Genomic DNA, 15,257 nt, shown 5'->3' on the forward strand with positions numbered 1-15,257 from the left:
AGTTCTCTCTCTCTGTTTCTCCCCTTTGATTGCATTACAATTCTCCTCCTCTTCTTCCAACTGGCCCCCAACAATGAATGCATTTTTAAAAGGATAGTTATTAATGGCCCAAAGGTCCATACACCATGCAACAAAGGCTATGCTTCTATCATGGCTCTTAATGTAAGCAACTTATAATATTTCTTTCCAACAATAAATCTACTTGTCTGTGGAAAAATAACATGCAGGCGTTCAGATACGTTTTGACAAAAAATTGCCAGAGAAGAGCTCTCACCTTCATTCCAGCCAATGAAAGCATGTTGTTGAGTTTATACATGCCAGACTGTACTGGAGTTGTATACAACAGAGCATCATTAAACTGCAATACAAAACACACACTTTCAAATGGCTAAAGGATTAAATAATAAAAAGATAGTTTCAACTATAGTGTACTGAAAATGTATGAAATTTGTATAGCATTGATACACATGCATTGAAGGTAGAAATTTAGAGTCTAGAAATGTGTCCTCTACATGCTATTACTTTAGTTTGGATTCTGAGAAGAGAGTTCTATTTATTTGTAACAAATGTTCATGTATACAATGTAGGTAAGAATATAGGTCTATTAACATTTTAGTTATGTAAACATTTTTTGTCACATTCTCTGCACAAAGACTTTCTAAAAGCTGAAAGAAAATTCCCAAAATAAAAAAGCTATTTATCAATGAAAAGTACATTATTTATGGGCAAACTGGGAGTACTGATGTCAGGGAATAGGCCATTGAAACCCATAAGGAACAGTTTCTTGCAACTAAAAGTTATATTACACACACACACACACACACACACACACACACACACACACACAAAACTGCATTCAGAGAACATTAGTAAAGTTGCAATGTCAAGCACTCAAGTTAGGAAAGGCCAGAATTAAGGTTTCCTGTGCCTAGGGTAGTATATGTATTTCTGGTTATTCATATCATAAACGAATGCTGAACAAATATAAAAAATGAAGAGCTCACAGTGGTACTTCATATGGCATTCTGGACTGAAGCCTGGCTCTGGACTGCATTTTGTCGGAGTTAATGCTCAAGACTTCACTAAATTTGAGGAGCTACTATATTACTTGTATTACACTAGCACCAGCTAAGATGGTGCTCCATTGTGCCAGACACCGCACAAACATATAGTAAGAGTCAGATCCTGCCTCAAAGAGTTTATGTCTAAATAGACAAGACAGACAAAGGATGGGCAGGGAAGTAGACACAGAGAGATTGTGTGACTTATCCAAGGTCACAGAGCAGGTCAGCAGCAAGGCCAGGAATAGAACATGGGACCCTTGACTCCCCAACCCGGTGCCCAATCCAAAGATATATGATAAACTTTTAAAAAATGTGACAAGTAATGCTCTGGACACCTGATTTTGGATTTTCAAATCTATTAGAATTCAAAGGACTAGAGTAGTAGTCTCAGCTTTTCAAAACCTCAGATTCTTTTCTCAAAAAGTTGTTAAAAACAGTGACTGAATTTTGGTCAAACAGAAAGAATTTTATAACTGGGATTTTTTGTTTATCTTTTAGTGTACACAAATCATCTTGCTAAACCACACTGAACACGCAAAACAGTGATACAAACTGCATATAAAATGCTCAATTTTTTAACAGTCAGCTGAAGTTGCCAGTTATTTATATTTGTGGTGTAAATGTTTCTACCACTATTCAATTACTCTGGCATTAGGCACATAGAAATGTTCATGGCATCTTACCAGAAAAAACATTCGCGGCTGCATGACCTTCCTGGAAAGCTTCATCAACGTTCCTTCTTTGAGAAAGACCTGGCAAGTTAAAGAAGATAAACAAATATTGCAAAACTTAGCTGTTGAGGGCACAAAAACTGCATGAATAAGCTTCTCTCTTTAAAATTCTTATTCATTTAGTGCCATAGATGTGTTTGAAATTTCATAAAAGACACGAAGTAAAACACATCAAGCACCAATGATCATGAAGAAAGATTTCCTGTTCTGGGATATAAAACTTGTAGGTTAGCATTTTTGATAAACCTGTTATAAAAAATGTACTCCTGCATAATTATCCCTAGGTATCCTTATAAATGCAATAAATAAAATGGATTAATAAAAAAGGAACTTATTGGAATTAGAAGGTCTGCTTAGCATAATATAAAACCAATACTTGGACATTGGAAGAAGGTCCCATCTACAGTAAATGAATGGGCCTCAATATCAACTGACCTAGCTTCTTATGAGAAGTTGATCCTTAACTGCAGATAACACGCAACATCCAAAAGATGTGGACTCCATGTTTAAATCATATAAAATCGCTAACCTATCACATATGGAGCTGCTCATACCTTTTCCAGAGGCTGAGCAACAGTGCTCCCACAATTGCAGCTTATGGACACAATTCTGCAAACATCAGAACAAGTAACTTCACTCATGTGAGTAGTTTCACAGAGATCAGTAAAAAGAACGAGGAGTACTTGTGGCACCTTAGAGGCTAACACATTTATTTGGGCATAAGCTTTTGTGGGCTAAAACCCACTTCATCGGATACATACAGAGGAAAATACCGTAGGAAAATATATACTCACAGAGAATATGCAAAAATGGGTGTGGGACTGCTCATGGCAGGGTGATTGAGAGAATTAAGATGGGTCCTTACATTTGTATCTCACTTGTTTAGTATTGTACAAGTCACATTATGAATCAATTAAAATCTCGAATAAGAAAAAACCCTAAGGGATTCCATGGTAATTACCAAGTTTCTGCTATTAAAATATAATTGGGACAAAGGGCTCGATCCTGCACTCGAGAGGAGCTGATCATCCTCAACTACCAATGAAATCCACAGGGATTGTGTACTTGCACTGGAGGACGGAGTTTGCTCTAACTTATTTTTAAGTCTTTCCTCTGACTTCTCATGTTCCAATTGAAGTCGCAACAATGTGGTGGCAAAGCTTTCAGTATAGCTGCGAACAATATACACAGAATGATAGAATCGGAGGACTGGAAGGGACCTCGAGAGGTCTTCTAGTCCAGTCCCCTGCACTCAAAGCAGGGCTAAGTATTATCTAGACCATCCCTGAGAGGTGTTTGTCCAACCTGCTCTTAAAAATCTCCAATGATGGAGATTCCACAACCTCCCTAGGCAATTTATTCCAGTGCTTAACCACCCTGACAGTTAGGAAGTTTTTCTTAATGTCCAACATAAACCTCCCTTGCTGCAATTTAAACATATTGCTTCTTGTCCTATCCTCAGTGGTTAAGTAGAGCAATTTATCACCCTCCTCTTTATAACAACCTTTTATGTACTTGAAAACTGTTACCATGTCCCCCCCCCCCCCCCCCCCCCCAATCTTCTCTTCTCCAGACTAAACAAATCCAATTTTTTCCATCTTCCCTCCTAGGTCACGTCTTCTAGACCTTTAATCATTTTTGTTGCTCTTCTCTGGACTTTCTCCAATTTGTCCACATCTTTCCTGAAATGCGGGAGGAGTGGGGACGTGGCACGCTCAGGAGAGGAGGAGGAGAAGATGCATGGCAGGGGCGGGAACTTGGGGGAAGGAGGTGGAATTGGGGCGGGAAGGGAGGGTGGGAAAAGGTGGTGCGGGGACTTTGGGGAAGGGGTGGAATGAGGGTTGGGTGAGGGCAGTACAGGCGCTGGAAGAGGCGGGGGCAGGGCCAGGGTCGAGCACCCACTGGGCAGAGGGTCGGCACCTATGGTTAAGCCCTGAGGATGCAGGCGAGACCCACCAGCCAGACACCTGAGAAAGAATTCTCTACAGTAATTCAGAGCTCTCCCCATTTGGTGTCCCATCTCTGGCCTTTAGAGATATTTGCTGCCAGCAGTTGCAGATTGGCTACAAGCCATTGTAGCCAGTCTCATCATACCATCCCCTCTGTAAACTTATCAAGCTCAGTCTTGAAGCCAGTTAGTTTTTTTGCCCCCGTTTCCCTTGGAAGGCTGTTCACTCCTCTGATGGTTAGAAACCTTAGTCTAATTTGAAGCCTAAACTTGTTGATGACCAGTTTATATCCATTTGTTGTTGTGTCCATATTAACGCTTAACATATAACTCCTCTCCGTTCCTGGTATTTATCCCTCTGATGTGTTTAGAGACAGCAATCATATCTCCCTTCAGCCTTCTTTTGGTTAGACTAAACAAGTCAAACTCAGTCTCCTCTCATAAGGTAGGTTTTGCATTCCTCTGATCATCCTAGTAGCCTCTCTGCACCTGTTCCAATTTGAATTCATCTTTCTTAAACATGAGAGATGAGAAATGCACACAGTTCTCACTGCTTTAACAGTAGTTATATATGCTTAGTATCACTTTAGTCTGCAGTTTCCTTGCTGCTATCTGCTGAATGCCCTTTTGCAGAACTTACCCTTCCTGGTTGAACAATCTCATGATGCCCATTTAAACTGTATTGAATCTGCATGAGCTTCTGAAAGTTATCCTATGGGGGGAAAAAAAACAAAAATATAATTGCCCTTCAATTTAATGAAAATGCATTAGACAGCTTTAACAGACATCAACTTCCACAATTAGGATACTTACTCCTTGTTTCATGATATCATTGGCATGGTTGGCTACTTCTATGACAACAGCCAAAGCACCTAAAGTGTGAAGGAACAGAATTTAGTTATACAGTCTAGCCAGTGGTTCAGTGTTCAAAAACTATGTTGCCCAATTCAGCTGGTGCTAAGGGGTTCAAGAGTGTGACCCAAAGCCCACGGAAGTCAGTGGGAGTCTTTCCGTTGACTTCAGTGGTTTCTGGATTAGGTCTTAAAAGCTGAGTCCTTGCAAACCACCATCCATTGTAGCAGCGCTTTTGTGCCATAATAGCCACCAAATTTCTTAAAGTTAACTGAAATAACGACACTCATTTTGCCAACAAAATTAAGCTCACACCCAGCTTGCCTTACTCACACAACTAGTCCCTTTTACTTCAAGATGACTGCTTGTATAAGTGATTGTATAATGTGAGCAGGATTAAGTCCCAATGTAAACTCAGCAAAGGTACTCAGCCAATAACCATCTTTTTCCATTGCACACGTTTTCCTGAAATGTCGGTCACAGAATTCAGGGGATTTCAGTGGCGCTATCATTGTATTTTCAATTTTCTTTCGGTTTATTGCTAAGATTATTTTCAAGTTTCAAATCCCACACATTTCTTTTTAAGTGTCAAATGTTTGTACCCATGTGGTACTGAAAATGTAAAATCTCTAAAAGAGAAGAGTTACTCAAGATGGGAGGCAGTTAGGTATCTCTGTATTCAATAAAAAACACACACACAAACACACACACACACACAATGGAAAGAAGTGTTTCAAAATACTGCAGTAGGATGAAGGGAGCATGTGAATTACTGCACAGAGCAGCAGTATTTCATACAGAATTAAAATCTTCAATTCATTTAACTGGAGAAAATAGACAAACTCACTTTACTGAAAGTTAGCACAAACAACTATGTGGTGACAGACTCTCTCTAAGATACAGATCACCCTTTGAACAATTTGAATGAAATTAAGCATCCCAAATAATGGAACTTTCATAGGTTTAGAGACATCCAGCAATACTATCACTAGGCCACTAAAACCAAAACGCTATTTTTTCTTTCTATCCTGGTATTTACACAGGTCTCATCAGTTAGCACTTGAATTCCTGGACATGCACGTCTATAACTGTTCAATTCTTAGTGAGAAGGAAAATAGGTTAAAACATATAATGGCCAAACTTCAAAAGGTATAGAGGTGTTTAAGGCCTGATCTGGGAATTAAGTGAAAGCATGAACTAGGCGCTCCCGCTTAGACTGATGTAAGGAGCATTTTGGGGTATTGTTTTAAGTTTCTTTCACATAGGAAACAAATACAGCTTCCAAATAATCAAAAGGCATGGAAGTACTGAACATGCCCAATAAACATAATAATACAAAGATCAGGATTTCTTTAAACCTAGGGCCTCTCAGAGAGTCAGCTGCACGTGCTGAAGCTGAGCCACAGGAATTTTCTGTCCAAGGAAAGCTGGAATGAATTAGCTCTGAATAAGATACAGGTGGCTGAACATTTCTTAAAACCTCCTTCAGAGATCTGTTATTAAAACAAATCCATGCAAAAGTATTCATTCATTGACTTCAAGAAAAATTAAGACTGATGAATCCTACAGTAAATTGGCTGGGATTCATTGGGGAAGATTTAAGGTCACATTATCTTTTATAAAGCAACAGAGGGTCCTGTGGCACCTTTAAGACTAACAGAAGTATTGGGAGCATAAGCTTTCGTGGGTAAGAACCTCACTTCTTCAGATGCAAGAAGTGAGGTTCTTACCCATGAAAGCTTATGCTCCCAATACTTCTGTTAGTCTTAAAGGTGCCACAGGACCCTCTGTTGCTTTTTACAGATTCAGACTAACACGGCTACCCTTCTGATACTTGACATTATCTTTTATAGTAATTCCAAAACAAACCTTAAGATTTTGAAAGTCTAATAACTATACTCGAGAGTAAATAATACATTAAGTGAACAGGTATAGGAAATGGTATGGAAACTGTTTTTGGAAAGAAGGCTCCTCTCACTTTCTAATGTTGCACTACCTATAAGGAGTAACCTATGTACAAAAAAGCACAGAGGTCCCTGAGGTGACCTGCAGATATAGTTTTGGGACACCTAGCCCATATAGATCTTTATTTACACAGTTAAAGGGACATAGTAAAGTTGGCTATTACATTTTGATTTGTTTTTTAACCTACTGTTGTCACAAGCAACACCTAGATTACTAAAAATGAAAGATTAGAGGATTTTTTTCATATCTAGATTTACAGTTTGTCGTCTTCATACATTTGACAGTTTTCATTGTTTCCCCTGTATAGCTACAGTTAAGTTTCCCTAGTTGTCTTGACACAGCAACAAAGGAGAGAAAAACATTTTAGAATACCAGGAAATGTGATTGCTGGAAGCACACAAGTTTGGGAGAGGCGTCTCAAGAGCAGGTGCAGACCTGACACTACTTATAACTAATTTTTTTTAATTGACTAGATTTCAAATGTCTGGTGTTGCATTAGTGGTAGTTTATCCATATCCATTATCAACACACGAAAGTTATTGGCTGAGCTATCACTGAAAAAATGAAGATGTGAAACAATCTGTACCTACTTGCCGCCCCAAAACTGCTCCCCTTGTGTATTCAGAGTCATTATTTGCTTGCTTAAACCATAACAAATAGACCCTTTTTAGTTCTACTAGCACTGCGAAACATGGTGATGATGCATGCTCAAGGAGGAAAGAACTACAGCTTGAATTTCAGTTCCTGAATTCGTTTTACAGGGACAGCTGTTTTTATTTGTAAACTTTGAACATTCTTTTTTGGGGAAAAAACACTGAACCCTTCAACGTCACTTTTCATAGAAACGTAAAACTGAATAAAAATATGTTTACTGGTTCACTACATTACATGCATCTAAAGTTAAAGTTTAGAAATATTCTCATTTTTCATCTTTAGCAAGCCTTCTCTTTATTTAATCTAAAGAAATACATTTACCTTGAGTATCCCTATAGTCTGCGGAGTCTTCTAAAAGATTCTTTAAATAATCTGCATAATAAAGAAAAAGTATTACAGAAATATGTTGGGAAAGAACCAGTGTTATAAAAAGGAATAAAAGCATAAAAAATTGCTGGACAAAATGTACTTTCGGGTAGACATGTGCAATAAATTACAGCCCCTAATGGATTTAAAAAAAAAAAAAAAACAGCTGAAATATTACTAATACACTTGTTTTTTGGAGTGTAACAGAAAATGTAATCTCAACAACAGCACAGCTACACAATATCTGCGCACCACAAAACATTTACATTGAATGTTTTAGATTAAAAAAAAAGCAACGATGAGCAGTGAAATAAGTAAAAAATGTGTTGCTCTATTTTACTCAGGAAGAGAGTTCACAGAAGCAGTGTCTTCAGGCAAATGATACAACTTGTATAGGTGTTATATTTCAGAACAAATCAACAAGCAGCAGTTATCCGTTAATTATTCAGTGTGACAACAGACACCTATACAAAGCTATACTATGTGCACTTATTTGTGTTCAATTTTATACAGGTCATGACAGATTTTGAAGATTACAAATGTTACTGTGTTTTGTGTTGGTACCTAACCTGATTGTTATAAATAATCAGTATTTGGCAAAAGAATGCTCTGATTGTTTTATTATGTGGAAGAATTTTTATTCCAATAAAGGAAAAATACAAATAAAATAAACTATCAAATTTTGGTGTGTGTTAGTATGGTTGTGATCAATGCTAAATTAGTCTTTGCCCACTAGATGGCACATCTGATCCACAAAATATTTCTTACTTTGAGGTTTTCGATCATTACTTACAAGACCACTAAAACTAATCTTAAATGCCACACAAATTGGGAAAACCAAACATATTCCCCTGGAGATTCCATTTCCTGCAATATTTAATCAGAAAGTATAATGTACCACTAAAGGCACTGCATGTGTCACATTTGCAGCAGGCGTCTGTTCTATACATCCTAAAGTGGTTAATGTACAGAAGAGATGCAATCAGAAACTTTCAGGAAAATATACAATCTTTTATATACAAATGATAATAAATATTGCTATATAATTATTTTTTTTAAATTAGTGAACCTATCTGCATTCTGGCCTAAATGTTTTGTGGAGGATCTAGTGAAGAGTAAGGCATAAAGGTCAGGTGAGGGTGGGGAGAAGGAGAAGGTGGTAGGTTCTACTGTAGAAGGAGGGAGAGAAAGAGAAAAGATTGATCCAGCTGGATCAGAAGACCACCATTTTTTGCTGCACCTGACATTCTGTCTGAGCATTAGTGGGCACCAGCCAATGTTTTTTTTTTTTTTTTTAGTACTTGTCTCTTCCATGACACTAAACTCTCTCCCACAACAAAAACACAAGTTATTTCCTTCCTCCTTTATATATCCCAAGAGATTTTTGCTGTGATGGCTACACAAAATAGTTAACCAAGTCTTGTATTTTTAAATCAATTTGGTTAAACTGGTGAAAACCCCTATATGAACATTTTAAATTGATATCAGCCATTTTTAAACCAATTTATTTGAAGTTGATTCCTTATTGACAAGTTAAAAAGCCATTTTAACAATTGATTTAGCGTCCGTCAGTAAGGAATCAACTTAAGATAAATTAATGTCATTTTTAAACTAATTTAAAATATCCACATAGTTGTTTAAACCAGTTTAACCAAACCGGTTTAAAAATGCACACACCTTGAGCTAAACTAAGTAAGCTACTGCACAGACAAGGCCTAAGAATGGCTAGGTAGAAGCCCTAGGGGATAGCTGTCATTTATTTTTAAAAGTTGGTTGCATGTTTTATCTCCCTCTCCCAACCTTTGCATAGTGCTCATCTTCATAGACTGAGCTTGCCAGGGCAGGAACTGTGGTTTCCTATACATGTTGTGCATATTTTGTGCACTACTATAATCCAAAATAACAAATCAGAGTTGAAATACGGTGTGGGTTTCCATCAGCAGGGATTGAACTCGGGACCTCCTGAACTAAAAGCGTGAGTTTTTACTGAAGAGGCAGGTGCAGAGGTAACAAACTTGCATCCTCTGTGGACCGGGTACAGTAGGGGACACACTGCACACTGACCATTGTGTTATGATGGCGTCCTAGGAAAACTATCCATTGCGAATGGCAACATAAATTTAAGACCCAAAAGTTATCTTAAATTCCCAGTGTAACAGGGACCCAAATAGGGAACTGAATATTTCTTGGCATATACATGCTTTATGGCATACTCTAAAGTTTTGTCCAAGATAAACAAATGAACAACATTTTATATGGCGCAATTCTTTTGACAGGTACATTTATTCACGGACAAAACTAGAATTAAAAGTGCCAGAGAACTAAAAGTGCCAGAGAGAACAGAGAGACTAAAGACAAGTTTCAGCATAATTTTATTTATTTGAAACTCTGCAGTCAAAAGGAGAGTGTGGCTCTTATGTTAGGACTCTATGGAGTATCCAATTAAATTTGAAGCTGCTAAATGCTGAAATAATATTTATGTAATTTTGAACTTAACACTCCTTTGCACATCTGGCTAGTAGCCTCTGTTCGTGGCTAAAACCTATAGCTTCAAAGTAGATTTTGAACAGATGTTTCTAATCTCTCATTTTCCATGAATACACACTGGAAATTCTGTGCTTACAACCACCTTTCTGTAGTTAATGCCATCAAACTATTATAAAGAAGGGTTTTTATAGAAATGGATACCATTATATTTTGCTGAAACACTATAATTTAGTACAAACATACTTAACAAGATCAAACAACTATAAGAACAAAACCCAATCAATGAGACTAAACCTCTTAGTTTAAAAAACAACAACTAGGGATCACTATTTAAACAAAAAAATGGAATAAGTCAAATTCAAGCATTATTTACAGAAGATATACAGTATACTTAGAACAAAATGTAGCAACCAGAGATGAACTATTTATTGTAAGTGGAATTTCTAAGAGGGGAAGGATGAGAGATATGGTCTAATTTTCTTCTTCCTTCCTATTGCCTGACTTGAGACAGACTAAAGGAAGCATAAATATAATCACTGAAATCTACTTTTTTAGCTCTCAACTTCCCAAGGCCCTAATATACAAACAGAAAAAATATATTTATTCTACGTTCCTCACATGATGTGGGTTTAAGTGAGATAAGCAGCAGGTTTGTGCAGGAGACATTTGAGTCTGCAATGATGGCTATCCCTTGGTATGATGGACAATTGAGAGATGGACAATGAATACCTACAGATACAGCAGAAGGGATAGTACAATGACAACCCAGTAAAACACAGAAATGGAGGGTGAGGATGTGCAGTGAACTGAGACAGAATCAGCAAGGAAAGAGGAAGAGAGAAGGGAAAGGTTGAGAAAATGAATGAAGAGAGCATAAGGAGGAAGAGGGCTCATCCCAGAACAGCATGGGAGCACGTGCATATTGCACAGCCTCCTTGAGTGATACAGGGATTTGGGAAGGGGGCAGCAGAGAAGAATTTCACTCCTTTAGTTTCTTACTAGACAGCAGTGGCTTCTAACTATCCTTCACAGTAACCCTTTTAATACTTGTTATGTAAAAATCAAAGAATTAGTGTGTGGAGAAGTGAAAGCCCATGTGAATAAATGGAGGAACCATATAATTTGACAGGAATACAACTGAGATACTCCTCTCTTTTGCAGATTTATGAGCCCATCTGCCTCTGACATTGACAGTTTAGGAGTAACAGTATCAAGAGGCAGCAATAATCTTGTAAATTGCTACACTGCAAAGATACATGGAAACAGGGAAGTGGAAATGTATCATAAAAACAAGCCTAGCCAACTGACACAGAGCGCTTAGATAACGTCCAAAAGGAAAACCAGCTGTCGACACCAAGAGGCTCAGCAGCTGCATTTCACTGATTATTTTTTTCCCTCTCCTGCCACAATTTGCCCACTTTGTTTCCTGATGCATCTACAGAACAGGGAATTTTTCCACTGGCTTTGAATGTAGCAACTTTATCATTTAAAATTACCTGCACTGTTATTTCATTCATGCTGCCCAGCCCATTCTGATGCTGGGTCCAAGTACCTTCTGTGTGTTCTAAAGTCCCAGCAGTGCAGGGTTTTCATGGAGACCACCCAGTATTAAGCAGAGGTGCTTTAAATTGACAGAGTAGACAGACCATCTAGCTACACATGGGGGAGGGGCAAATAATCTCATTTTATGGCCAAGGCAAATATAATGCAATGTGGATTGGTATTGCAGGCTGAGCAATAGCAAGGGAAGTATAGCTCTCCCTTTGAAGTTATTTTACTGTTCCTTCCAAGAACTATTATTAAAAAATAATCAGCTTTTCAACCCTCTCATGGAACAGAGAAAAATTCTGTTTAGAAACCAAGACCCTGATCTTGCAATCTGATGCATGCTGGTAGTCACTTACCCCTGCACAGGATCAACAAGGCTCTACATGGGCACAAGATCTGCCTGCACAGATCCAATTGCATGACTGGGGCCCTATGGTATCAGACAGGTAGAAGAGGATTTACAAGACCAGTGTTTTCTATGAACTCCCTTCCTCATCTCCTGCATTTAGAACCAACGATAATGAGAATTTTAAAGCCTTTGAGCAATGGGATCTCTGTCGCAACTGCATTTATCAACAAGGTCCTTCCTCCTCCCTACCTTTTGGTTCCACCCCTTTTAAGTATGCCTTTGATTTCTTTTAGAAATCGAGACCCCACCACTGAATTTGGAATGAGTAGCAGTCCCCCTGCCATGTCTAAAGTTAGCGTCCTTTTAAAATAAAATGATCAGATATCTTTTTATAAGCTTTTACTTTTTCTTGTATTGTAAGAGATGTAAACATTTTCATAGGGTTTTCCCTGCCTTCCCTCTTTGATTTTAATGCAACTGAAAATAAAGGGATTATTTTTAATCATAATGTTGTGGCTGCAATGTAATAAACTTAATCTGTATTATGCAGCAGCATCACTGATCTAACTACTGCAGGAGAAATGGCATTTCTTGGTTAGCTGCTGCAGAGCCAGAAAAGGGTCATGGAGCATTTTATTTTTGTAGTTACTACATATACAGATACTATTTTTAGATTTCTCAGCAAGGGACAGTAGCATGAAAAAAACAAAAATCTAAATATTTAAGAACTCTAGAGGATTCTAAATCTTTGACACTGTCCTTTATAATGCATGTTCCCCACATTCCTAAAACACACAACTTTATAAACCAAGCAACAGAACTTAAACCCTGTAATTTTTGTTAACAAGAAAACAAGAATTAGGTTACATTTTTGAGAAAGACAAGATTTCAGTAGAGGCAAAACATTTTCTTTAAAATCATGGCTAATTTCAGGGGGGAAAAGCCAGGCCTAGAGGATTTAGTACTTGGCTTAGAACTTATATTAAAAGAAAAACGTTTTTATTTTCAATTGTCAGGACCTTTTCCCACCCCCCCACCTCCATGTTTGAAATCAATGCTCTTCCCCTGCTCCTAATGACATGACTGGATTCCACAGCTGTGGAAACAGAGCAAACCATAACAAGGTTTGATGTTTGCGACTACTGCTGAATTTATCTAACAGAAAATGTATCACGTGGCTGGGAATAACCGCATTTTTCCTGTGTATTTTATGACTGCCAATATTACTGAGTAGAACTTCTAGCTGCACAGTACATTTTAAGAGAGTTTCATACATCTGTAATCAAGTAAATATCCTTTGCAGTGTTGTGATGGCCTAAATGCCAATTTCCTGGGACGTGTGAGGACTGGTTTTTAAACTTGCGAACAGCTTGTCAGTACCTGTCAAAAGCAGCCTGTACTGGGGAATCCTCTGAACTGGCTTGAGGAGATAGTGCTTGAGTGCCAGACTAGCACAGCGAGGACTCATCTGAAAGACAAACAGCCAAAATAAATATCCACAGTCCTCGAATAGTCAATTCTCTGCTACCCAAAGAAGTTGTGCCTCTAAACAATTGACTTTTACTTGTGTGCTGAAAAGGCATGCATTCTGTTATCCTGCTTAACTCCACAGCAGTACATATAAATCTGAGCTGCCTAAGTCAGCCCTCAGCTATGCTCAAGTAACATTTATCTGTAGGCCCACTTGCTGTAGTATTGCTAGTAGCCAGATCTGATCATTCCTCCACACAGAAAAACACACACAAAAATAGTATGTTTTTTTCCACAAGTTAGGAAGATACATAACAGGTAAACACTGGAATTCTATGCAAAATCAAAACACCTGCCTTCGTTCTAAGAAAAGAATTTTATGAATCTCCCTCGAAATAAGGGAAACCTGTCAGCTAGCAGTGAAGGTAATCTGGTGGCATGTTCATTTGGAATTGCAATTCTTATCAATCAGACAGAACTGTAGTGAAGGCTGCAGTGTTCATTACAGAAGTCTCTAAGTGGTACAAAGCCCAAAAACACAACAGAGATAACCCTTTTTAAAGGGTCATGCTCCAACATGTTTTAATTCCATGGGTTGGGTGATTTGGCCCTCCCGTCACTTCTTCCAGTTCAAAATGCCTGAAAATCATTTATTTTGAGGTAATGCTACTTGTACACGAGCAACACTGACAAGAAGCACCTTCACTAAAAGGGATATGTTTTATCTCTTTCTTTGCTAACTGCTGTCTTGTTTCTCTCTCTCCTACATCCCTTTGCTCTCTCCTTCTTGTCCCTGCTGCAAGTAGCTTATCTAGCCACGCATACACCCAACACATCGAAGCACCTGATGCTGGCCATGCAAAGCAGGCTTACATTTGTGAGCGCACACCTAGTGGGGCTTGGTGAGAAACAGGCCCTCTGTGACCAGAAGATAGCTATGGCTGAAGCCTGGTCTACCCTGGGGGAGAGGGGGAATCGATCTAAGTTACGCAACTTCAGCTACGTGAATAACCTAGCTGAAGACGACATACTTAGACCTACTCACCGCAGTGTCTTCACTGCGGTAAGTCAACTGCTGATACTCCCCCGTCGACTCCGCTTGCGCCTCTCACTCTGGTGGAGTACCGGAGTCAACAGGAGAGCGCTCGGCGGTTAATTTATCGCATCTTCAGTAGACGCGATACCCTTGCTGGATTGATTGCTCTGGAGGTAAGTATAGACATGCCCGAAGTTATGACATTTCTGCTGGAAAGGAAGTAGCACAGTACTGAGCTCAGCAGTTGCTTACTGTGTCGGTCTCAACAATTTATTCACTAGTGAATTAATCTCTGTCAAAATAATGACTAATCCTCACAAGCGCTCAGTGATGTTTATTCTGGATTGCATGTTTAGAGTTCACACCTCTTCTCTGATCTGTTTTCAAGGGGATAAAGTGAGAGGCTGGCAGGGGTACTTGGCTTTTGCATGATTATTGCACGTGCTCGGTTAGAGGGCATTTTGGAAGAGGAACTGGTTTGTTTTATTTTCAGGTTCGAAGCTCAAGAAATTAACTTTCCCAGGTTTCCATTCCAAACCAAACACAGAATGCGAAGGACTACATTCTGCCCTCATTTTTACACTGCAACCCCAATCAAATCAATGAGTTTACAATGGTAGAAGTCTGTGCATAATTTGACCCAGACTCAAACTTTTAGAAGCGACTAATGATTTTGGCTGTCCATCTTAAACCACACTAAAGAGGCCTTATTATTAGAAAGTGCTGAGCCTTCTGAAAATCAAGTCCCTTTAATATGTCTCAAATTGGACACCCAAAACCACTAGCC

General features: G+C 38.6%; 1 protein-coding gene across 1 annotated transcript in view; it reads right to left on the reverse strand.

The window, feature by feature from the left end:
- Positions 1-15,257, reverse strand: part of FGD6 (FYVE, RhoGEF and PH domain containing 6) — a 100,854-nt gene that overhangs the window by 24,868 nt on the left and 60,729 nt on the right. The window contains exons 8-13 of the mRNA XM_054028278.1: positions 13,345-13,432; positions 7,536-7,586; positions 4,557-4,615; positions 4,384-4,455; positions 1,748-1,816; positions 275-358 (exon numbers count right to left, since the gene is read on the reverse strand). Of these exons, the coding sequence (XP_053884253.1) occupies positions 275-358; positions 1,748-1,816; positions 4,384-4,455; positions 4,557-4,615; positions 7,536-7,586; positions 13,345-13,432 (423 nt within the window). The remainder of the gene's footprint in view (positions 1-274; positions 359-1,747; positions 1,817-4,383; positions 4,456-4,556; positions 4,616-7,535; positions 7,587-13,344; positions 13,433-15,257) is intronic.

The sequence above is a fragment of the Malaclemys terrapin genome, chromosome 1 (genome assembly GCF_027887155.1).
Source record: "Malaclemys terrapin pileata isolate rMalTer1 chromosome 1, rMalTer1.hap1, whole genome shotgun sequence".
Lineage (NCBI taxonomy): Eukaryota > Metazoa > Chordata > Testudines > Emydidae > Malaclemys > Malaclemys terrapin.